Source organism: Erpetoichthys calabaricus, chromosome 6 (genome assembly GCF_900747795.2).
Source record: "Erpetoichthys calabaricus chromosome 6, fErpCal1.3, whole genome shotgun sequence".
Classification (NCBI taxonomy): domain Eukaryota; kingdom Metazoa; phylum Chordata; class Cladistia; order Polypteriformes; family Polypteridae; genus Erpetoichthys; species Erpetoichthys calabaricus.
The window spans coordinates 205,833,050-205,859,796 of NC_041399.2; the positions used below are offsets into that span (position 1 = coordinate 205,833,050).

Genomic DNA, 26,747 nt, shown 5'->3' on the forward strand with positions numbered 1-26,747 from the left:
GCACGGGTCCCGGCCATCTGCCACCATAGCCAGTCGTCAACTTATAAACTTTTACGACTGTCCAGCTTATGACTGCTACCGTGTCTAGTGTCTGGCAGTGTGAGCGTTGCTAAGCTGGGCATACGACAGCTTTCACCCCACCAGCTCTCTTCTTCCTACTATCTCTAGTCGGCATTGCCATATGCCATGACTCCTTCTTCTCGATTTCAGTTTATTACCTGCAGTGGTTTCGACTACGTTCAGCGGTTTTAACTACATTGAGCAATTTCGACTACGTTCAGTTTATTATCGATGACGGTAATAAATTATAACTCTAACAATAAACACTAAACAATAAACTCAAGCAATAAACACAAAACCAAAATAGTCCAGTTTAGCAGGAGCACTTTGTGTTGAATGTGTGAATGAAGAAACCTGTGAACAGTCTTCTGAAAGTGATATAAAGTTTTGTCCTACCAGGATCTTGATGCAGTGTGGGGTTTGAAGTGATTGGGAGCGCTCCCTCAGACGTATCCAATCATTTCACACGGAAAGACAGGTATAGGACAGCACATACATCCAGATAGACAACTATAACTCAAGGTGGTCAAGTTGTAATCCAATTATGGGTTTGAGACGTATTCACAAACAGAGAGATGACCGCGATCCCCATGGTGTTTTTAAGGTTTCTTTGTAAAGGCTCCACCTACTTAATCTTCTTCCCAGCAACCCCTGAGCCCTCTGAAGCTGTCTAATAGCATTATAATGCTGAGACTGCTGGGAACTGTAGGAATTTGTAATTAGCTCTGTTACAATTTAAGGGACTTACTATACAGTACTATAGATACGGTCATGTTTGAATACATATAACGGTCCATCATATGTCCAGCAGTGACATTTCAGCTCTGGTATTAATTGTAGTTTTTATTTTATTTTATAAAATTAATTTTTATTTTTATTTCGTTCTAGTTTTCAGTGGAGTCAACAATTTTTATTTATTATTTATTATTATTATTTATTTTATTTAGTTCTGGTCTTTTTACATAATATTAGTACATTTTTTTTTTTACTGTTGTAAGACCAGAAATGCTGGCCTACACATATTTCAATGCAAGTTATGTTTCAGTCAACAAAACACACTCACAGTTCATAATGCTGTTAAACACAGCTTGACTATCAATGATCAAACAGAATAAGTGGCCTAACGAGTGTAGTCGGCAAGATCAAATGTTGCAACCAAAGAAACCAATCTATGCAAGCACTTTCCTGTTAAGCTTTAAACAAGCACGCATTTCGAGAGATTTGTTCTTGTTGCAATGGCGTCCGTTGCACAGTTGGCCACACAGTGACAATATTCGCTCGACGAACGCCTGTGATGCAGGTACATAGACGAGGTCCTCAGCCACTGGCGCCAGCAGACTATATGTTGACGATTTCTGCTGCCAGTACTGAAGTGCAGTCCTGGTACCAGAGAAGTGCTGGATTTCCACTAAGTGTGGATCCAGCTGGTCCTGCACTGAAACTCCATGACACTCTTTATGTTCTTGCACGCTACATTTGCTTTTATTATCATCTGCGCTGTAAGTATTTCCACATATTACTTTCTCTCTTTCTACCTGCAAACATCTGTGCAAAAGTCGCCATCGTCAACCACATGTGCTTACAGCTTCAACCCGACGAACCAAATGTGCTCAACAAACTAACAACGGTCCTTTACGGAAGTTGCGCCACGTGAGCTCAAGGTAAATAATAAACAGCGCAACGTAAGTGAACGCTCAGGGCGACCTTACAAACAACCCCTCTGCATGACTGAACCGGACTGAATGAAAATGCTGTTGCTGTTTTTTTTCGTGTTTACTCAATTTTCATTCTCGTTTTAGTTCGTTCACATATCACTAGGGATGGGAATCGAAAACCGGTTCTTGTTGAGAACCGGTTCCCACTGTTTCAATTCCTTGGAATTGTTTGCCATTTTTGCAAACGATTCCCCTATCGATTCCAGTCGCCTCGAATGACGTCACCATGTTGCGTAGCGTCATTTACCCAGCAGGAAACATGGCGCCTAAGCGGCACAAGCGCTCAAAAGTTTGGTTATACTTTACGAGAAAGGATGACAACAGGGCAACTTGCAATACTTGCAAAGTAGATATTTCATCAAAGGGAGGAAACGCTACGAATATGCAAAAGCATTTGCTCACAAAATACGTGATAACCTTATCGTGTTTTTGATCCGCTCCGGACTAGTGAATCTCAACCCAGCAGCAGCGGTAACGTTTGCACGTCCTCTCCCGTTAATACGGCAGGTAACTAATCAACTAACATTGCATATTATGTTAGCGCGATTTGCCTTATTGCAAAACCTGCTATTACTGTGCATTGCATTTAGATGACCATGACGAGAGAGACAGACAGAGTCTGGCTGGCTCAGATGCTGGCAGTTCTCGCTGCAGTCTATCGGTAGCTTCTCCTTTCACAGAGGCGGGGAAAAGTAAAATTTCCTTCCTGAAAAAGCAGATATGCTTATATTTCTGCAAAAGAATTGTTAATTCTCCATAGTTGATGGTTGCATAATTGCACAGTGCACAGTTCCATTGGACTTGAGTTGATTGTATTTGTTGCTGGCTGATGTAGTTTTATTTTTGAGTGCTCAGCTCATATATACTTTTAAAAAGGAGAGTGTAAATGTTACTGGACATTCTTAATTTATATTAATTTATGTTATACTTTGTTATTGCTACAGAAGAATATTTATTTTATTATTATTTTACATTTACAAATTTTTTTCTGGGGACCCCGTGGCACCCCATCGAGGAGCTGTAGGCTGTGTACTCTTAAGATCTCACTGTTGGGTTTGTAAGGTCATGCTACTCCTAAATTTCTATCTTGTTCAAAGATAAGATATAAAACAAAGTTCTAAGCTAATCGACCTGTGTGTTCTCCTTTTTTAAAAATAAGAATCGATAGGAGAATCGATAAAGAATCGAATTGTTAAACAGAATCGAAAATGGAATCGGAATCGTGAAAATCTTATCAATTCCCATCCCTACATATCACTCATTTTTATTTAGATTTAGATTTAGTTTCTCTGATTGGCTTAATTTCAGTTCTTGTGCTTGTAAAATGAAAAATCAATATTATTAGTTTTAGTACTGGTTTTCATTATGAAAATATCATTGATGTCCAGATGGCCTTATGACCAATTGGTTTAAAATGAACTAGTCGTAACTCGACAACTGACTGTATTAAAAATAACAACAGCCCCAGCAGTGACCCCTGTGTAACATCGGCCAATTCTGATGAGGTTCCTCGCACCATCAGCCTCTCCTTCCTGTGTCTGAGCCAATTCTGCACCCATCTAAAAACATCACCCTGAACTGCCACTTCTTTTAGTTTGATGCCCTGACTACCTTATTATATAATGTGCTGAGCTCATCTGTGACATCAAAGATAATCCCGAATATAGACTTAGAGAGCCTATAAAAAGTATTCAAACTTTGGAAGCTTCTTACATTTTATTGTTCTACTACATGAAATCAGACAGGATTTATTTATTTATTTTTTGACTCTTTGGTTGACAGACGAGATTAGACAGGAGTCCCCGTGGACTGTGATGTTTGCTGATGACATTGTGATCTGTAGCGATAGTAGGGAGCAGGTTGAGGAGACCCTGGAGAGGTGGGGATCTGCTCTGGAGAGGAGAGGAATGAAGGTCAGTAGGAACAAGACAGAATACATGTGTGTGAATGAGAGGGAGGTCAGTGGAATGGTGAGGATGAGGGGAGCAGAGTTGGTGAAGGTGGATGAGTTTAAATACTTGGAATCAACAGTAAGGAGTAATGGGGATTGTGGAAGAGAGGTGAAAAAGAGAGTGCAGGCAGGGTGGAGTGGGTGGAGAAGAGTGTCAGGAGAGATTTGTGACAGACGGGTATCAGCAAGAGTGAAAGAGAAGGTCTACAGGACGGTAGTGAGATCAGCTATGTTATATGGGTTGGAGACGGTGGCACTGACCAGAAACCAGGAGACAGAGCTGGAGGTGGCAGAGTGAAAGATGCTAAGATTTGCATTGGGTGTGACGAGGATGGACAGGATTAGAAATGAGGACATTAGAGGGTCAGCTCAAGTTGGACGGTTGGGAGACAAAGTCAGAGAGGCGATATTGCGTTGGTTTGGACATGTGCAGAGGAGAGATGAGGGGTATATTGGGAGAAGGATGCTAAGGATAGAGCTGCCAGGGAAGAGGAGAAGAGGAAGGCCTAAGAGAAGATTTATGGATGTGGTGAGAGAGGACATGCAGGTGATGGGTGTGACAGAACAAGATGCAGAGGACAGAAAGCTATGGGAAAAGATGAGCAGCCGAAAGAAGAAGAAGAAAGAAGAAGAATCTTTATTGTCAAAGTGAAGACAGATGTCTGCTAAGAGGTCCAATCAGAGATTTGTTTTCACTTTGTCACGAAAGCCAAATTAAATCTCCATTGGGATTCAAAGTTGTAAAATAATGAAATGTGAAAAATTCAAAGGGGACAAATATTTGTATAAGGCATTGTGTCCTATTAGGGCAGCATGGTGGCACAGTGGTAGTGCTGCTGCCTCGCAGTAAGGAGACCTGGGTTCGCTTCCCGGGTCCTCCCTGCGGGGCGTTTGCATGTTCTCCCCATGTCTGCGTGGGTTTCCTCCCACAGTCCAAAGATATGCAGGTTAGGTACATTGGTAATCCTAAAATTGTCCTTGGTGTGTGTGTGTGTGTGTGTGTGTGTGCCCTGCGGTGGGCTGGCACCCTGCCCGGGGTTTGTTTCCTGCCTTGCACCCTGGGATTTGCTCCAGCAGACCCCCGTGACCCTGTAGTTAGGATATAGCGGGTTAGATAATGGATGAATTGTGTCCTATCTATCTATCTATCTATCTATCTATCTATCTATCTATCTATCTATCTATCTATCTATCTATCTATCTATCTATCTATCTATCTATCTATCTATCTATCTATCTATCTATCTATCTATCTATCTATCTATCTATCTATCTATTACTGTCTGCTTTATTATCAAATCAGCCCTTTAAATTTAAAATTGCCATTTAGTCTAAGACTTTCTTCAGACATGTGAAGTGTTTTTGAGCTCCATCCTATACATTCACTTCTCCATTTTGTGAAACCAAGGTGGCACTTAAACTGGTAACATCTGATGAAAGGTAGTAAGCAACCATGCAAGGTATCAGGTCAATGGAATATTATGTAATTAAAAAATGAAATAATTACATTAACATTTACTTATTTGTCTAAAAACATTTGAGATAAAATTGCTTACATTTCTTTTGTTTTTTCCAATGAGAGACCAGGCAGGTGAAGAGACCCGCTCATGGTCACACAGAATCAGTATTGGGATAATAACCTCAAAGCCTTAACCACCACACCAAAACAACCATTTTATTATTATTTGTTCACCTTTTTATTATTAATATGAAACATATATTGTGTGAAAGCTGACAGAGTACATTTCAGTCATTTCACTCAGGCTATTTCATTGCATCCCACCTGTGAATTTCCCATTGGGATTAATAAAGTATCTATCTATCTATCTATCTATCTATCTATCTATCTATCTATCTATCTATCTATCTATCTATCTATCTATCTATCTATCTATCTATCTATCTATCTATCTATCTATCTATCTATCTATCTATCTATCTATCTATCTATCTATCTAAAGGAGTGGGCACTACATAGCTCAGGTTCACACTATGCACACTGACAAATCTAAAATATTTTCAGCTTACCTTGGTATCTTGAAGAGAGCCCTCATGGGATGCAGGTCAGCGAGTGGTGGATCTCCGTCTCCAAGTTCAATGGCAGTGATGCCAAGAGACCAGACATCACATCTAGCATCGTAAGTAGAATCCAACTGCTGCTCACAAGCAATTACCTTCAAATGACACAATGGAATCGCACAATGAAAAACTTCAGAAAGCCTCTAAGATTTCAGTGTCAACTGTAAACCAGTTTTTCCTCTTCTTGCACATGCCTACCCTTTTATGGCACTTATGTCAGAAATGAGTCAGATTTAACAGCCAAGGTGATCACTGGATCATTCATGAAAAGGCAGAAATACTGGGAACTGCATAATGGGAGAAGGTGCTATGTGGAAAGGAAAGCAAAAATGTATAACATAATGAAACCTGTAAAATACAGTGTACTAACATGATCACAATTAACGTAGACAATAGGGTGAGCTATAATTAAAAGTGTACTAAAATTATAACAATGTAGTCAAAAGGGTGAGCTATTATAAAAAGTGTACTAAAATTATAACAATGTAGACAATAGGGCGAGCTGTTATAAAAAGTGTACTAAAATTATAGCAATTAATGTAGACAATAGGGTGAACTATTATAAAAAGTGTACTAAAATTATAGCAATTAATGTAAACAATAGGGCGAGCTATTATAAAAAGTGTACTAAAATTATTACAATTAACGTCGACAATAGGGTGAGCTATTATAAAAAGTGTACTAAAATTATAACAATTAACGTCGACAATAGGGTGAGCTATTATAAAAAGTGTGCTAATATTATTACAATTAACGTCGACAATAGGGTGAGCTATTATAAAAAGTGTACTAAAATTATAACAATTAATGTAGACAATAGGGTGAGCTATTATAAAAAGTGTACTAAAATTATCACAATTAATGTAGACAATAGGGTGAACTATTATAAAAAGTGTACTAAAATTATAGCAATTAATGTAGACAATAGGGCGAGCTATTATAAAAAGTGTGCTAATATTATTACAATTAACGTCGACAATAGGGTGAGCTATTATAAAAAGTGTACTAAAATTATAACAATTAATGTAGACAATAGGGTGAACTATTATAAAAAGTGTACTAAAATTATAGCAATTAATGTAGACAAATAGGGTGAGCTATTATAAAAAGTGTACTAAAATTATAGCAATTAATGTAGACAAATAGGGTGAACTATTATAAAAACTGTACTAAAATTATAGCAATTAATGTAGACAATAGGGTGAACTATTATAAAAAGTGTACTAAAATTATAACAATTAATGTAGACAATAGGGTGAGCTATTACAAAAAGTGTACTAAAATTATAGCAATTAACGTAGACAATAGGGCGAGCTATTATAAAAAGTGTACTAAAATTATCACAATTAATGTAGACAATAGGGTGCGCTATTATCTAAAGTGTACTAAAATGATTATTATAAAAAGTGTACTAAAATGATCACAGTTAATGTAGACTATAGGGTGAGCTATTATTTTAGGTTATGCCGCATGATAGGTACGTGCTCCTGCAAAGTTTTATTCACTTCTGTGATAACCAGAAGCAAATCCCAAGGGGTCAGCCAGGCTATAACCCCATGTATAAAGTTCAGCCCCTGCTTGACATTGTGGAACCAACATATAAACAATTTACATGGCATTACAGACGAGGAAACCAATGACAAGACTATCACCGAGGTGGGAGCTCGATGTATACAGTCTGCCATTCTTCGTCTCCACGTTGGAAGGATTTTCAGGATCGGATGACGGCATCTCCCATCCGTCCGTCGGCTTCAAAGGTGTGCCGGGCAATGTTCCAAGGCTTTATATACTCTTTCTCCATGTGCAGGCCCTTACTTAGGTAAATCATGCCATTCCAAACAAGGCAAAGAGAAGATCCAATGTCATGCTGACTATGTCACACAGAAATAGTGCACGTTGCCCATTTGTCTTTGTCCGTCTTATCCTATGCTTGGCCTAGCAGTTCTAAATGCTGAGCCCCTTTGTATTAAATCTGGCTCAGCTGTGCATGTAGAATGAAAAGAAAAACAGATTTAAAATATTTGTACAGAGCATAGTGACATATTAAACATATAAAATTATTACAAGGGGTACCCAAGTTCAATCCTGAGGTACCACTGAGGCTGCAGGTTTTCATTCCAACCAGTTTAAATGGTTCACTCTTAGTTCTAAATGATCTAATTGTTTAGTTGGTCATTTTTCTTCTCTTATTTTGCATGTACAAATATGTTCCAGTATATTTACAAGAAAAACAGCATTCAGAAATTGGAATATTTGGACATATCTTTAAATGTTAACTGTTACACACGTGTGAATGGGAGTCAGCTAAAGGGCTCAAATGAGGATAATTCCACGCCAGACCAGTGGGTGGCGAGGTGTACTAATTCTTTCTCTCGTTCCACTGCAGACCAGTTACGGGAAATCCCGCCTGGCCTTGATGATGTCACTTCCGGCCATGGTCCCGATGACACAACGTCCGGTTCCGGCCCAGATGACATCACTTCCTCTGCCATCCCTTAAAGCCACCGTCATCCAGGCAGTTCTATTTTGGACTCAAACCTTCACACAACTGCACACCATTTAAACCAATTTTGCAGCCAGGAAAAATATATGGGTGGCTGCCCCAAACCTTTTTAAGGCTCCTGTCTATTCTTATGACATAAGCACCACTTCCTGTGGGGTTTACTCTCCCTATTTCATTTCTATTTCAATTTCAATTCTTTATTGTCATGTGTACAAGTACCATGTACAATGAAATGCTTGCTTGCATGTGCCCCTGCTGACAGTGAACATAGACAAAAAAAACCCCACACACAATAAATAAATGAATATAAATAAGTAAATAAATAAAACTAGAATCCTAGGAATAAATAGAGACAGTGGCAGAAGTATATGTGCAGGTAGCAGTGGAGGTGACACAAGGTTACTGATTGTTCATGAGTCTGATTGCAGTTGGGTAGAAACTGTTCCTGAACCTGGAGGTGCACATCAGAATGGACTTTAGTCGCTTCCCAGATGGGAGGAGGGTGTAAAGTGACAGTGCTGGGTGGCTGGGGTCCTGCCTGATTTGGTTCACTTTCCTGAGACAGCGTGTAGTGTGGATGTCATGGATCTCAGGGACCTGTGTGCCCGTGATCTGCTGTGCTGTATTCATCACACGCTGTAGAGCTCTGCAGTCCTGAACTGAGTAGTTGCTGTACCAGGATGTGATGCATCCTGTCAGGATGGATTCCACAATACACCTGTAGAATCTGCACAGGGTTGTGTGGGACATCCAGGTTTTACTCAGTCTCCTGAGGAAGTAGAGGTGTTGTTGAGCTTTCTTGACTACTGCCGCAGTGTGACTTGACCATTTAAGGTCATCAGTGAGGGTGACTCCGAGGAAGGTAAAGCTGCTGACCTGCTCCACAGCCTCATCTCCGATGTAGATGGGGCTGTGCTCTGTTGCCTGTTTGCGGAAATCCACAATCATCTCCTTAGTTTTGCTAACATTGAGGGTGAGGTTGTTGTCCTGACACCATTCTGACAGGAGTCCTCCCTGTAGGTCATCTCATCGTCCTCGCTGATCAGACCTATTACAATGGTATCATCAGCAAACTTGAAGATGGTGTTAGAGCTGTACTTAGCTACGCAGTCATGGGTGTAGAGGGAGTAAAGCAGTGGGCTCAGCACGCTGCCCAGCGGGGTGCCAGTGTTGATGGTGATAATGGAGGAGGTTTTTCCACCAATACGCACTTGCTGAGGTCTGCCGGTGAGGAAGTCCAGTACCCAGTTGCACAGTGAAGAGCTAAGCCCCAGATCCAGGAGTTTAGCGATGAGCTGGGATGGAATAACGGTGTTAAATGCAGAGCTGTAGTCCACAAACAGCAGCCTGGCATAACAGTTCTTGTTCTCCAGATGAGACAGGGTGGTGTGAAGTGTTATGGAGATGGCATCCTCAGTGGACCTGTTACAATGGTAGGCAAACTGAAGGGGGTCCAGACAGTCAGGGATGATGTCTAGCACCAGCCTCTCAAAGCACTTCATAGCTATGGGAGTAAGTGCTACTGGGCGGTAATCATTAGGGCAGTCTACTTTATTTTTCTTTGGGACAGGGATGATGGCTGTGTGCTTGAAGCAGGTGGGGACAGATGAAACTCTCAGAGATGTGTTAAAAATATCTGTAAAGACAGCAGCTAGCTCCCTTAATTGTATCCAAATACAGTTGATTAGTGATGAGCAGTGTAGACACGGGTGTGAAAGACACTGAATACTAAAGGGAATGCATTTCAGAAGAGGTCATCCACCTGAAGCTGAGTGTGTTCAGGCCCAGCCAATAGTTGGATGGGAGACCAAACAGGAATAGATTAGGTTGCTGCTAGTAGAGGTGCTGGTGAGGCCAGCAGGAGGCGCTCACCCTGTGGTCTGTGTGTGGATTGCAATGCTCCAGTGCAGTGATAGGGACACTGTGCTGTAAAAATGGCGCCGTCATTCAGATGAGACATAAAATCGAGGTCCTGACTCGTTGATCCCTAGGCATCCTTCATGAAGAGTAGGGTGTATCCCGATGTTCAGGCTAGATTGTTCTCCATAACCTTGACATTCTGGCCCCCTAATCATCCCCTGTCTCTAACTGGCTACCTCTTTCACCCCTTCACCACCTAACAGCTCATGTGTGGTGAGTGTTCTGGTGCAAAAATGGCTGCCGTCCTATCACTCAGGTGGATGCCACACAACATTGATGGTTGAAGCGCTATATAAATCTATTATTATTATTATTACTTTAGTGGCATTCTGTTGTGAGCTAATTAATAAGAAACTAACTTAAATGAACGGGACAGAAAAATAAAATTAATTAAATTAAAAAAGAAATAAAAATGAAATAAAAAAATAAAATAAAATAAAATCTTAAAACGCAAGAAAAAGAGCAACAATTAATGTCACACACACACATGCTTGCTCTGTTCCCTTAAATTTGCATCACACCTGTTTTATAATTTATAGATGGGCACAAAGAAGGCAGAAACTGGGAAATAGCAGCTTCTTTAACAAAGTCAGGAGTCCCATTAAAAGTAGAAGGTGGTTGGGATGAACACCTGTGGTTTAAGGTGGTCTGCAGGAGTGAACCAGAGAACCACCGATAGTCAGTCAGTCAGTCATTGTCCAACCCGCTATATCCTAACACAGGGTCACGGGGGTCTGCTGGAGCCAATCCCAGCCAGCACAGGGTGCACGGCTTAGTACCTTTCACCTGATGTTACCAGTTTAAGTGCCACCTTGGGTTCAGAAATTTGGAGAAGTGAATGTATAGGATGGAGCTCAAAAACACTTCACGTGTCATAAGAAAGTCGTAGACTAAATGGCAATTTTAAACTTAAAGGACTGATTTGATAATAAAGCAGACAGTAATAGGACACAATCCATCCACCCATTATCTAACCCGTTATATCCTAACTACAGGGTCACGGGGGTCTGCTGGAGCAAATCCCAACGTGCAAGGCAGGAAACAAACCCCGGGCAGAGCATCAACCCACCGCAGGGCACACATTTACATTTACATTTACATCATTTAGCAGACGCTCTTATCCAGAGCGACTTACAACAGTGCTTAGTAGTCTACGACTGTTCTTCGGTCTTTTAGGCTAGGATTAAATCTACTGTCATTAAACAAGTTACCGCTGACCAAGTTGTATACAAAACCCTGCTAGAAGAAAATAGTAAGTTAGTACAAATTTTTTTTTTTTGAAAAAAAAAAGGGTAGAAAAAAAAAGTATGGGGACTTTAGTCCAAGTGCTGTTGAAAGAAGTGTGTCTTCAGGCGACGTTTGAAGACAGTGAGGGTCTCCGCTGTTCGTACAGCAAGAGGAAGTTCGTTCCACCACTGAGGAGCCAACACTGCAAAGAGTCTTGATGCATGTCGTCCTCTTCTTTTAAGTAAGGGTGGTTCGAGACGTGCAGTGCTTGATGTTCTGAGACAGCGAGAAGTGACACGCTGCTTGACCAGTGCTGATATGTAAGGTGGTGCAGTTCCAGTTTTGGCCTTAAAGGCAATTGTTAGGGTTTTGAACCTGATGCGGGCAGCCACAGGGAGCCAGTGCAGGTTCCGCAGCAGAGGTGTAGTGTGCGAGAATTTGGGAATATCAAAAACGAGTCTTGCAGCTGCATTCTGGATCAGTTGAAGTGGTCGTGTTGCCTTTAGTGAAAGTCCAGACAGCAGAGAGTTGCAGTAGTCCAGCTTAGAGATGACCAAGGTCTGGACGAGAAGCTGAGTAGCCTCTGTAGTGAGAAAGGGGCGGATTCTCCTAATGTTGTAAAGGAGATATCTGCAGGACCTGGAGAGGTTGCTGATGTGTGGAGAGAAAGACAATTCTTCGTCTAGAGTGACACCAAGACTTCTTGCCGTTTTTGAGGGGACAATAACCGAGTTGTCAAGAGAGATTGCAAGGTCAAGATTCGGAGATGAGTTGCCTCTGATATACAAGAGTTCAGTCTTGCTGGGATTCAACTTGAGGTGGTGGGAAGTCATCCAAGAGGAGATATCAGCAAGGCAGTTTGAGATGCGGGTTGAGACCTGCTGGTCATCGGGTGGAAAGGAGAGAATGAGTTGACTGTCATCCGCATAGCAGTGGTAAGAGAATCCATGTCCAGCTATTACCTTCCCAAGAGAACCTGTGTATAAGGAGAAGAGAAGGGGTCCTAGGACAGAGCCCTGAGGAACACCAGTGGTCAGTCTTCGTGGAGCTGACTGGGAGCCTTGCCAGGCAACCTGGAATGTCCGGTCAGCAAGGTAAGAAGCAAATCATTGCCAGACAATGCTTGAGATCCCAAGACTAGTGAGAGTTTCCAGAAGTATCTGATGGTTGACCGTGTCAAAGGCTGCAGATAGGTCCAGAAGTATGAGGACTGAGGACAGGTTGGTAGATCTGGCTGTGTGAAGGGTTTCAGAGACAGCAAGAAGTGCAGTCTCGGTAGAATGAGCTGCTTTGAATCCAGACTGGTGAGGGTCAAGAAGGGCGTTATTAGATAAAAACAAGTTAAGTTGGTTATACACTGCTCGTTCCAGTACTTTAGAAAGAAAAGAGAGCAGGGATACTGGTCTGTAGTGGTTAATATCTGAGCAGTCCAGAGTAGGTTTCTTAAGAATTGGTGTGACAACAGCAGACTTAAAGGCAGTGGGAACATGGCCAGTCGTTAGGGACATGGCCAGTCGTTAGGGACACACACACACCAAGCACACACTAGGGCCAATTTAGAATCGCCAATCCACCTAACCTGCATGTCTTTGGACTATGGGAGGAAACCCACGCAGACATGGGGAGAACATGCCAACTCCACGCAGGGAGGACCCGGGAAGCGAACCCGGGTCTCCTAACTACCCACTGCGCCACCGTGCCGCCCCACCACCGATAGTTAAGCCCTTAATAACTAATCAGCACACACATTAATGTAACATTGAAGTAGCGGCTTTGCTTTAACATTCAGTGTCATTTACACCTGCTTGTCACTATTCATCTGTATTTGGATACAATTTAAGAGCAAACTCCACAGAAATAAGAAAAGGTGACATAAAAATGAGAAAAGAAAGTTACATTTTTTAAAACGCATTTCTGAATTTCGTTGGCATCCTGCCCAGGATTGGTTCCCTGCCTTGTGCCCTGTGTTGGCTGGGATTGGCTCCAGCAGACCCCCGTGACCCTGTGTTCGGATTCAGCGGGTTGGAAAATGGATGGATGGATGGATATCTGAATTTCTTCTATGCACAAATAGCATACTAGAGCACTTTCCTGAATTCAGAATTAAAAAAAAAAGAAAAAAGAACAGCTAAACAGTTACATTGATGAGACATACAAGTGACCCACTAATTTATGAAAATGGTTGGAATTAAAGCCTGTAGTCACAGTGGTACACCAGGACTGGGACCCCAGCTCTTTGCAAAACATTAGAGAAGAAGTTTTCAAAATAATAGTGGATGAGAAATCTCTCTATTATAATAAAATACTCCTGAGACGAGATGAGATTTTTGGAAGATTTTTTCAAGTCCAGTGAGTTGAGACCTTGGTCATGAGATTTTTTCAAGTCCCGCCTTCCTCTCAATCATTTTCAACAAACACATTAATCTCACCTCTCATTCGTGTGAATGCTTTTGACAGACACAGTTCCTGCTCTCTCAGCTCTTATAAATTTTAACGTTTTCTTCACTTTAAGTTCCCAATTAAAGAAGACGTATTATATCCAAATCTTATTGAAGAATTTCATCATCAAGGCTTATCAACAGAAAAAATGAGTACACGGGCAATCCTAGCAGTGAGAAGTCAAATGAATTAACGCGAAAAAAGACGATCGGTTACACGTCAAATTGGTTAAATGCGTATCAGTAGACTCTGCTGAAACAGTTGGTGGTGATGGTGCGGAAGAGGAAAACATCAACTTACAATATCCTGAAGAATATCTACAACCGTTAACACCATCTGGTATTCCACCACACAAAGTACTGTAGTAACAAGGATGTATCCCAGAAAGGTAATGTAGTATATCTCCCGCGGATAACATTAGACACCAAAGGAGATCTTGATATGCCATTCGTATTAAAACGTTAACAGTTTCCCATTAGAATAGCTTTTGCAAAGACAATTAACACATCTCAGAGCCAAACATTCGAAGTTTTATTTAATAGAGAGAAAGGAATGAAATTCAGTCACGGGCAGTTATACATTGCGTTGTCAAAATTCAATCCTATATTGACGAAAATTCAATTCAAAAAATTGTTTTACTGAAGTTTGACAGCAAAGCATAAGTTTAAAATGTATTTGCGCATTCATTACAAAGCCACACAGAATGAAATCGTATTATCAATGAATAACTCCAACGCAATATGAAACATAATTTACTTTCAAGTTATTACGTTTTACTATGTTTTAACATGGTTAATTACTTGCTGTAATGTAAAATAGCTCTATTATGCATATGTAACAATTCCCATGAAAATAAAAATGTGCTTAAATTGTATAACTGCATCCCCATATGCGAGCGACAGAACCGCAAAGTGGGTAGTGTGTAGCACAGGCACGAGGGTTGGCGACCGAAGCGAGCAGGGGGCAAAGCCCCCTAGTAAATAAATAAATGTCATTCCGCCAGCTAGTCATTTTTTAACCTGCTTATTCCTGAAAAGGGTCATGGGAGTGGGGGGTGCTGGAGTCTATCCCAGCTAGCATAAGGTGTAAGGCAGGAACAAACCGCAGACAGGGCACCAGTCCATCGCTAGAATAAATAAAAGTAATTTTAGCATTTCAGCATGACTAAACAACATGCAACACATTGCCGCTCTCCAGCACCATGATTAGCAAGTTTAGCTACCTTACCTTGAAATATAGTATTACTACAGTATACAGTCATATGAAAAAGTTTGGGAACCCCTCTTAATTCTTTGGATTTTTGTTTCTCATTGGCTGAGCTTTCAAAGTATCAACTTCCTTTTAATATATGACATGCCTTATGGAGACAGTAGTATTTCAGCAGTGACATTAAGTATATTGGATTAACAGAAAATATGCAATATGATTCATAAAAAAATTAGACAGGTGCATAAATGTGGGCACCCCAACAGAGATATGACATCAATACTTAGTTGAGCCTCCTTTTGCTAATCTAACAGCCTCTAGACGCTGTCCTCCTATAGCCTTTGATGAATGTCTGGATTCTGGATGGAGGTATTTCTGACCATTCTTCCATATAAAATCTGTCCAGTTCTGTTCAATTTGATGGCTGCCGAGCATGGACAGCCTGCTTCAAATCATCCCATAGATTCTCGATGATATTCAAGTCAGGGGACTGTGAAGGCCATTCCAGAACATTGTACTTCTCCCTCTGCATGAATGCCTTTGTAGATTTCAAACTGTGTTTTGGGTCATTGCCTTGTTGGAATATCCAACCACTGCATAACTTCAACTTTGTGGCTGATGCCTGAACATTATCCTGAAGAATTTGTTGCTATTGAGTTGAATTCATCAGACCCTCGACTTTAACAAGGGCCCCAGTCCCTGAACTAGCCACACAGCATGATGGGACCTCCACCAAATTTGACAGTAGGTAGCAGGTGTTTTTCTTGGAATGCGGTGTTCTTCTTTTGCCATGCAAAGTGCTTTTTCTTATGACCAAATAACTCAGATTTTGTCTCATCAGTCCAAAGTACTTTGTTCCAAAATGAATCTGGCTTGTCTAAATGAGCATTGGCATACAACAAGTGACTCTGTTGGTGGCGTGAGTGCAGAAAGGGCTTCTTTCTCATCACCCTGCCATACAGATGTTCTTTGTGCAAATTGCGCTGAATTGTAGAACGATGTACAGATACACCATCTGCAGTGAGATGTTCTTGCAGGTCTTTGGAGGTGATCTGTGGGTTGTCTGTCACCATTCTCACAATCCTGCGCATATGCCGCTCCTGGAGTTTTCTTGGCCTGCCAGACCTGCTGGGTTTAACAGCAACTGTGCCTGTGGCCTTCCATTTCCTGATTCCATTCCTTACAGTTGAAACTGACAGTTTAAACCTCTGAGATGGCTTTTTGTAGCCTTCCCCTAAACCAGAAGACTGAACAATCTTTGTTTTCAGATCTTTGGAGAGTTGCTTTGAGGATCCCATGCTGTCACTCTTCAGAGGAGAGTCAAAGAGAAGCACAACTTGCAATTGACCACCTTAAATACCTTTATATCTCATGATGGGACACACTTGTCTATGAAGTTCAAGGCTTAATGAGCTCATCCAACCAATTTGGTGTTGCCAGTAATCAGCATTGAGCAGTGACAGGCATTCAAATCAGCAAAATGACAAGGGGACCCACATTTGTGCACAGCCAGTTTTTCACATTTGATTTAATTTCATACAACTAAATTCTGCTTCACTAAAAAGCTTTGTTCGGAAAACACCGCAGTACTCAGATGTTCCTAGGAAATGAAAGACATACCACTGTTATCTTTATGATTGAAAGGAGAGTCGATTATTATGCAGGCTGAGAGGGGTTCCCAAACTTTTTCATATGACTGTATAATCCATGACGCCTTAAAAATCCAAATGGGCTCTTTGATTCACTTTATTGATTTGTTTTGATTCGATTCATTCAGAGTTTGGTGTGTATGAGAAATCCAGTAGGAGAGTCCCCTCTGATCACATCACAAATATATTAATAAATAATTTGTACATTAATTTACAAACCAAATTTTCATACATTTCCCCCTAGGATCAGTAAAGTATCTATCTATCTATCTATCTATCTATCTATCTATCTATCTATCTATCTATCTATCTATCTATCTATCTAATTTGATGTATATGATATATATTTGATATTTGACAGGTAAATATCGAATTAATGTAATTTATTTAATATTATGAAGATCTTATGTAATATGTTATATGTTTTACACTATGATCTGTAAATCCAGCATGCACACTGTAGGGCAAAAATTGTGCTTTGCTGGGGCAGACTTTAACACATTTGACAAGAGCGATGTTGTGTGTTACAGTAAATCACAGATTATTAAATTCAGTTCTTTGTACATTTTAAACATCTTTTCACTCTGACGTCCTCTGACACATTTCCACCACACTAAGCTGTTAATTTATTTTTGTAAATTGTTGTTCTTTGTATTATAACCATTAATGTATCCTTGTGATCTCCAAACACCCAGTGCTCCTCTGATCAACGTGTCCCAATATCACCTGTTAAATTATTACTCTTCACTGAGATTAAAAGAAACCCGTATGGTTATTATTATTCCATCTTACCTCTGGTGCCATCCAGAATGGGGTTCCCACGGATGTATTTCTGCGTAGGCGTGTGTTTGTAAGCTGAGCAGAGACACCTAAAGAAAGGTGGACACATAAAACAAAAACAGCAATGTAGATGATCAGAGTTTGTGAAAATGTGCAGTGCTGTCACTTCAAAGACTTGGCATGGAGTTAACAGTAAACACGACAATGAAAAGAACCCAATGGCCGTCTATTATATAGTTATGTTGATAACCCCTGGAAAATGCACTAAAACAGACTGTAAACAGTCCACATGCAGGATAAAGTGCTGAAAATTCAGCAGCAAATAAAGGGACAATTATACAGTAATTCTATAAAAAGCAAGAACCTTCAGTAAATGGCCAAAGGAACTCATCCATTAGTCTACTTTTACATCTGCTCATTCTAGTTCAGATAGCAGGAAAGTGGGATGCTCTGGAGACAACACAGAAGCCGACCCTGGAAAGGAGGGCAGGGAACACACACACACACACAGACACACACACACACACACACACACACAATAATAAGCATCTCAGATGAAAGCTAATTAAGGTCAGGAGGTTTGTTTTGGGGATTTGGAGGAACAGCAGAATGCCTGGAGAAAAGCCCACACAGCACAGAGAAAGAGTGTAAGTTCTACATACAGTATACAGTGACCTGAATTTTGTATGCATCTTCATTAAGGAGACTCTGGTCTTGAGAAATGAATGGCCTGCTGTAAAACATCTACCCATAGTGCAGCACTGTGGTTAAAAGAGTCAGCTTCAGGAACCAGAAATCAGTGTTAATGATGAATATTAGAATTCTGCTCATGAAGAGGGTTTACTCTCGGTACTTGAGTTCTTCAAAAAAAATGAACATGTTAAACTGCCTGGAGTTAAGGCACCCTGTGAAGGACACAGTATCTCATCCTGGCCTGTTTCCTTCTTAGTGGCTGTAAAAAGCTAAGCTCACCGTAGCTTTGGAATTGGAAGATAAAATATTTTATGAAGTAGGGCATATTTTTGCTGCTACAGTTTAAACCAAATTGAAGTTCAACACTTTAGGTATACAGAAAAAAAGAGGTTTTTTACAAGCATGTCTCTTATACCAAGCATGTCTTCCATGTTAGCCCATGCATGTCATCCCATCCATATATATACATATGATAATATAAAAATAACCATATAAACATATGGTTTCTACTTCGCAGATTTTCTTATTTCGCGGGTGGCTCTGGAACGCAACCCCCGCGATGGAGGATGGATTACTGTATATATATATATATATATATATATATATATATATATATATATAGTAAGAATGAACGCTGTACAGCACCCGGCCCGACACAAATTGGACATGGGAGGCATGTGTAAAATAAAGCAAACTGTTTATTTTCTTCAGCTGGAGGGCACGTCTTCACCATAATCCCTCCAGCCACAACAGAGTCCCAAATAAAGCACAGTACACCAAGCACTCTCTCTCCTCTCTTCCACCACCACCACCACCACTCCTCCTCAGCAAGTTTCGTCCTCCTCCTCCCGATTCTGGCCACTGAGTGGTGGTTGCTAGCCCCCTTTTATCAGGCACCCGGAAGTGCTCCAGGTGGTTGATTGCTGACATCCGGGTGCATTTTGGGTATAGCGAAACCAGTGCCCAAAAGGGGCCAGCCGCTCCTGTTGCAGCACCCCCTGGTGTCGCCTGCGGAACCCCACAGAGCTGCACAGAACTCCAACCCCCATGAAGCCCTGGGGGAGTCCGAGGCACCGCTGAAACCCAGGGATGCTGCTATCTAGTGTCTAGGGGGAGATACTGGGCTTCCCACCCTTGTCCCCCCTGGCATATGTGGTGAAGGGGCGTCCCGGCCAGGCATCGACCCTGGCCATCTGTCACAAAATATATATATGTATGTACAGTATATATATATATATATATATATATATATATATATATATATATATATATATATATATATATATATATATATATTTATGTATATCTATTATATAAAATCCTGGGACAAGAAGAGACTTTTTAGCCTGGGACGAGACGTGACTTTTTCAAAGAGATACTTTCAAGTCCCGCAAGACGAGACTTTGTGCCAAGAGATTTAACCACACCCAGGGCGGGAAATAAAAGACAAAGAGTCGATGACAAAGCAGAACATCATAAAGAATTAAATAACGTTGGCACGATACACATGCACAGCAGGGTAGAGGTAATGAAAGTAATAAAATTCGAAAGTCTCAAAAAAAATGATAGTAAAGATTGCATTAGCGCAAACAAACGGAAATTACTCAGTGAAATAACAGAACAGCAAAAAGAGATTGAAAATATTGTTCGGATTTAAACTTTAAGTTGGAGACTTGTAGATCATCTAATTCGTGTTGCCATCAGGGAAAAGTAGTGTTTCTTCCCAATGAAGAGGCATGTCTACGAGAATTAAAAGATTTGTTGTTTGGTGAAAGTGATATCCACATACGTGAGTGGCGGAGACGTGAAGTGGCTGGTGCGTTGCGCAGGCCGGGGGGTTGGCGAGCAAAGTGAGCAGGGGTCGAAACCCCCTAGTATATATATATATATGTAACTTTTTGGGGTGAAAAACTTAAATGAATCATTATCAGTAAATTATTTGATTATCTAGTTTTACAAGAGGTAAAAATAAACGTCGTTGTGTTTCTCACATGAATACATGGAGGTTCCAGGCCACATAGTGTCTGAAGTGCTCAGTTCTGTCAGAGGCTTAAAACTGTCCAGCGGGACTGTAGCTGGATACTTCTCTGCAGGCCAGGGAAGATGGCACATGGTGGTCACTCAGAAACTGTAGGATGCTTTGTGCTACATATGGTTGAGTCTTGCTGGATTATGTCACCAGGGAACTTCTGGAGGAAGGGTATTACCTCAGCCTATGACACCTCTGCGATGCATCGATGGCTGCTCAAGTTACTGTCAATGCATATGAGACGGGAACTGGACTGGATCTCAATTACACCCCACGACAAAACAGTTGGTGGTGGGCCCATACAACGCTTCAAAATGCATGCCTACAGGAGAATGTCGTTGCTGTGCCTCCATACATGGATCCATCCATCATAGTGCAGTAAATTGAACCGGGACTCATCCGAAAACACAATACATTGCCAGTCATCCTGCAGCATTCTTGGCACCAGTGCAGTTGCCAATGCCTGTGGTTGAGGTTCAAGAGTATCTGAAGCAATGGGCAGAAAGTGAAAAGGCATTGAAGAATGCATGAGGACACCAGAGAAATGTACGAGAGCCACATCTATCAGGCTAGGGTCTGTGCTGTGGCTATTCATTTATGCGTTGGGGTGCTCCAGACCCCTCACCTTGGTGGGTCCGACTCTCTACTTCTCACCGACATCATTCTTTCATTGCTGTGTTCATATTCTGCTATAACATTAGCACTAATGTCCCGGAAGGATAATCCCTTCCAAATTCCCACAATTTTTCCTCACTCAAAGTCCAAGAGTTGGACACACGGCTGTCGTCCTCTTTACTGGGACATATTTGGTCCCTAAGATTACACAAACCGCCAAGTGAGGTGCCCTTTGCAGGTGCCGTTTATATGCACTGTGGGAAAGTCCAGATGGCAGATGTGTTGAGCTTGTAATCGTTTTCAAGCTCTACCATGACCCAGCCATCCTGAACCAATATGATGCATTTTTTTCCCAGTGTTGCAGCTTTAATGACTCCCAGTGTATTCTGTAAAAATGTTAACGTCAATATTTCCCCTTTCCTTGATAATCAGGAAATTAATCCACATACTGTAATACACTGCTTGTATGTTGATATGGATCTTGCGGTCTGTGATATCTTCAAACCCCATGGTATAATTGTTTTCATGTAGTTCACAGTAATTATCTAATAAGTTTAATGGCCTCCACAGGGAAGCAACATCAGATGGCAGTACAAATGCAAAAGAATAGAAAGCTGCAAACAGATTAGAACATGGATTATGCATCCTAATATATATATAAAAAAAAGATATAGCGTGATATTAGCAAACCCACCTAGACCAAATGTGGGGCTTAGAGGGGCAAAGCCTGTCCTGGCAAAACTGAGACGTAGCCCTTGACGGGCCCATCTGAGGCCACTAGCAGGAGCTCTGCATCAGTGATCCAGTAACCAAATAATAATCGTAGAATTTTTACATTTTTGTGATTAATTTGTAAACCAATACAAAGTAATGCCAACCAACACTGAACCATAAAGAAATATCAAGATAAAGAAATAAAGAACAGGAACCCCATGGTCCGCTTGTCTAAGCCTTAGCAATGTGTGCCCAAAAATTGCCTCATGTAGTAAATAAAGTAATGAGATCAGAGCAACGCTGAGGGTGAGAAATGCAACTCCGTGGAACAAAGAAGGCAAAACGCAAAGTGCTATGTGGAGAGTGGGCCATGGCTCTGCCAACAAGTGGTACAGAAGACTTCGTTATTTGAAATGTAGAAGATGGACCTACCATTGATTCGTGCTACAGTTACAATGGATTGAGTAAGTGTTCGGACCTTCACTTTCTGCACACTTTATTGTGTTGTAGATTTTATTTAAAATGGATACATTTGCCACGGATGCAATTATCTGTCTGCTCCACAAGGCTTATTCTCACCTGGACAAAACTGGCAGCACTGACGATCATGTTTTTTGATTTCTCCAGTGTATGCAATGTCATGCAGCCATCACTGTTAAAGGGTAAATTCAGAGACATGCAGGTGGATGACCCTATGATGTCCTGGTCAATGTCAGGCAGACCGCAGTATGGGACTCTCAAGGACTGTGTGAGCAACACTGGAGCACCACAAGAAGCAGGCCTGTCGGCTTTACTCTTCACTCTGTACACCTCAGACTAGAAATATAACAGCAGGTCGGGGCGCTGGAAGAAATTCTCAGATGATTCTGCACTTATGGGGTAAATTGATAAGGGGGATGAGATAGAGGAAAGGAGAAAATTGGTCTATTGAACTGGTAATGGTTTATAGGTAGTATTAAATAGAATGGCTTATGTGTAAGAAATGGGTTTCATCATTTCGAAAGACGTGTATCTGTGGATGCCTTTTCTATCCATCTATCTATTATATAGTCCCTTTCATATCTATCTATCTATCTATCTATCTATCTATCTATCTATCTATCTATCTATCTGTCTGTCTGTCTGTCTGTCTGTCTGTCTGTCTGTCTGTCTGTCTGTCTGTCTGTCTGTCTGATAGATAGATAGATAGATAGATAGATAGATAGATAGATAGATAGATAGATAGATAGATAGATAGACAGACAGACAGACAGACAGACAGACAGACAGACAGACAGACAGATAGATAGATAGATAGATAGATAGATAGATAGACAATCTATCTATCTATCTATCTATCTATCTATCTATCTATCTATCTATCTATCTATCTATCTAATGTGACTATTAGGGGGCATTACACCACCCCAAACCACAGAGACAACCACCCAGACACAAATGCAAGAGTTATTGTAAAAAATTACCTTACAAAGGATTCCTTGAAATTGTGGTACAAGCACAATTCTTTCTTTCTTTCTTTCTTTCTTTCTTTCTTTCTTTCTTTCTTTCTTTCTTTCTTTCTTTCTTTCTTTCTTTCTTTCTTTCTTTCTTTCTTTCTTTCTTTCTTTTCCTCCACTCCTCCCAGGTGTGCTTTGTCTATCATTCACACCCACCTAAGTGGCTTCTTTTATCTATGACCCGAGAACACTTCCAGTGCTAGGGCATAGCCCAATTAAAATAATTCCAGGTCAAACAAAAGTCCCTGAAAAGAGGGATTGCCAATTGCAGCAGCTCCCCTTGGTGGCCTCCACAAAACCCAACAGGGCTGCCCTATAGGAGTACAGGTCCCAGCATGCCCTGAAAGTGTACTTTTGGGAATCTTAATCCAGGGATGCTGTCATCTACCATATTAGGGAAGCAAATAACCTGAGCAGGTTAACTCACCTGATTCTACCATTTGATTGGCCTCCCAGGCCAGAACCTAAACCTGTACTGGAAGGGACGCCAGCATAAGTCGATATCTGGAAAGGGACATCCTTCTTTCCTTTCAGCTTCTTCCTTCCCCTGGCTTCTCGGCCAGGCAATGAACTGGAACCAATCCAGGCAGGGACGCCAACTATTTGTTCTGTCTATTACATTATCTATCTTTAAAATAGTGCCTTTCCTATCTATCTATCTTTTATATAGTGCCTTTCATATCTATCTATCTATCTATCTATCTATCTATCTATCTATCTATCTATCTATCTATCTATCTATCTATCTATCTATCTATCTATCTATCTATCTATCTATCTCTCTCCCTTTTATATAGTGCCTTTCCTATCTATCTATCTATCTATCTATCTATCTATCTATCTATCTATCTATCTATCTATCTATCTATCTATCTATCTATCTATCTATCTATCTATCTATCTATCTATCTATCTATCTTTTATATAGTGCCTTTCATATCTATCTATCTATCTATCTATCTATCTATCTATCTATCTATCTATCTATCTATCTATCTATCTATCTATCTATCTATCTATCTATCTATCTATCTATCTATCTTTTATATAGCTTTCCTATCTATCTATCTATCTATCTATCTATCTATCTATCTATCTATCTATCTATCTATCTATCTATCTATCTATCTATCTTTTATATAGCTTTCCTATCTATCTATCTATCTATCTATCTATCTATCTATCTATCTATCTATCTATCTATCTATCTATCTATCTATCTATCTATCTATCTATCTATCTATCTATCTATCTATCTATCTATCTCTCTCTCTTTTATATAGTGCCTTTCCTATCTATCTATCTATCTATCTATCTATCTATCTATCTATCTATCTATCTATCTATCTATCTATCTATCTATCTATCTATCTATCTATCTATCTATCTATCTATAGTGCCTTTCATATATCTATCTATCTATCTATCTATCTATCTATCTATCTATCTATCTATCTATCTATCTATCTATCTATCTATCTATCTATAGTGCCTTTCATATCTATCTATCTATCTATCTATCTATCTATCTATCTATCTATCTATCTATCTATCTATCTATCTATCTATCTATCTATCTATCTATCTATCTATCTATCTTTTCTATAGTGCCTTTCATATCTATCTATCTATCTATCTATCTATCTATCTATCTATCTATCTATCTATCTATCTATCTATCTATCTATCTATCTATCTATCTATCTATCTATCTATCTATCTATCTATCTATCTATCTATCTATCTATCTATCTATCTACCTTAATCATTTGTAGGTATCTTCTGTATTCAATGGTTGCACATTTTTCATGTAATTGAAATCATCTTGCAAAGTGACTTAGTTAAGAGTCTGTGAAAGACTGCAGTGTCCTTACGTCTGTCTCTGAAAAGTTTATAAACCATTGGTATTTATCAGATTAAAGGGCAGTCTTTCACCTTTAAAATTATGCCAGTCGGAGTTCTGAAGAACATTTACACAAGGTATACTCAGAATCACACGTGATGTACTTTTAAATAGCTGAACAGTTGTTTTCAGAATACAAAATGTTAAAACTGCATCAGAATAAGTGACTCTGGTAAAATATACTTTTTTTTTTTTCCAAATCAAACAAACAAACAGAAAAATATTTAAGGTGACACTTTGATGGGGTATATTGGTAACAGTCAAAGCCCACGGACACAATTATCAAAAGTAAGATTTTATTCATTAGTATACAATATTATAATTGCATGTTAAGGTAATTATTACTTTCTAAGTTGGCCTGGGATGCACAAATGTGACTTGTGATGGATTGACGTCCAATCCAGAATTGGTTCCTGACCTGTCCCTACTCCATACTGTACATTCTCCACAGCCACAAATGGATTAAGTGTATCCAGAAAGTTGATATCCAGAAAACCTTTGCGCAACAACACACGCTGCTTGAGTACATTTAGACCAGTGAATCTCCCGCATAATAACATAATAAGCCTCCTCACAGACAAATACAGAGAGGTCTTTGAAGAAAAGCTTCTCAATAGTGCTGCACACAGACTTGGGCAAAGATTCACCTTTCAGCATGACAATGACCTGAAGCATACAATCAAGACAACTCTACAGTGACTTCAGGAGAAGCCTTTGACTGTCGTTGAGTGTCCCAGCCAAAGTCCTGACCTAATCTCCATCAAACATCTGTAGGAAGACCTGAAGATGCCAGTTTACAGACACCTCCCATCCAATCTAATGGAACTTGAGAGGATCTGCCAGGAAGTACGGGATGAACTTGCCAAATCTAGGTGTGCAGAGCTGGTCAAGACTTACTCAAGAAAAACGAAAGCTATAATTGCTGTCAGAGAGGTTTCTACAAGGTACTGAATTATGGGTCTGAATTATTTTATGAATGAGAGGCTTCAGTTTTTGATTTTTAATAAATGTGTACATCTATCTGAAACTGGTATAGACTTGTGATGTGGAGAGACACTGAATACACTGGATGTCATCCAGCCATCACTGTTAAAGGGTAAATTCAGAGACATGCAGTTGGATACATATGTGTGATGAGATGTACAAGGGAAGAGAAAGCGAGGGAGCCCAAAGCGAAGGTGGATGGATAAAGTAAAAGAAGGTCTGTAGGAGAACGGTTTGACTGGGGAGAAGGTGCAGGACCATGGTGTTGGTAGAAGGTGGATCAAGAACATGGACCCTCCATAGAAGTGGGAAAAGATGAAGAAGAAGAAATAGAACAAGATGAAGACATAGATGAAGAAGACAAAGATGAAGAAAAAGATGATGAAGAAGAAAACAATGAAGAAGACAAAGAAGAAGAAGATGATGATGAAGAAGAAAACAAAGAAGACAAAGAATGTGTAGAACAAGACAAAGACAAAGAAGAAGACAATATGAAAAAGAAGACAAAGAAAAATAAGACAAAGAAATGAAGAAGAAGATGATGAAGAAGAAAACAATGAAGAAGACAAAGAAGAAGAAGATGATGATGAAGAAGAAAACAACGAAGACAAAGAATGTGTAGAACAAGACAAAGACAAAGAAGAAGACAATATGAAAAAGAAGACAAAGAAAAATAAGACAAAGAAGAAATGAAGAAGATGATGAAAAAGAAAACAATGAAGAAGACAAAGAAGAAGAAGATGATGATGAAGAAAACAAAGAAGCAGAACAAGACAAATAAAAA

At 40.1% G+C, this 26,747-nt stretch overlaps 1 protein-coding gene across 1 annotated transcript in view; it reads right to left on the reverse strand.

The window, feature by feature from the left end:
• myo3a (myosin IIIA) overlaps positions 1-26,747 on the reverse strand; it is a 458,747-nt gene that overhangs the window by 299,665 nt on the left and 132,335 nt on the right. Inside the window, exons 6-7 of the mRNA XM_051929020.1 lie at positions 17,542-17,618; positions 5,755-5,900 (exon numbers count right to left, since the gene is read on the reverse strand). Of these exons, the coding sequence (XP_051784980.1) occupies positions 5,755-5,900; positions 17,542-17,618 (223 nt within the window). The remainder of the gene's footprint in view (positions 1-5,754; positions 5,901-17,541; positions 17,619-26,747) is intronic.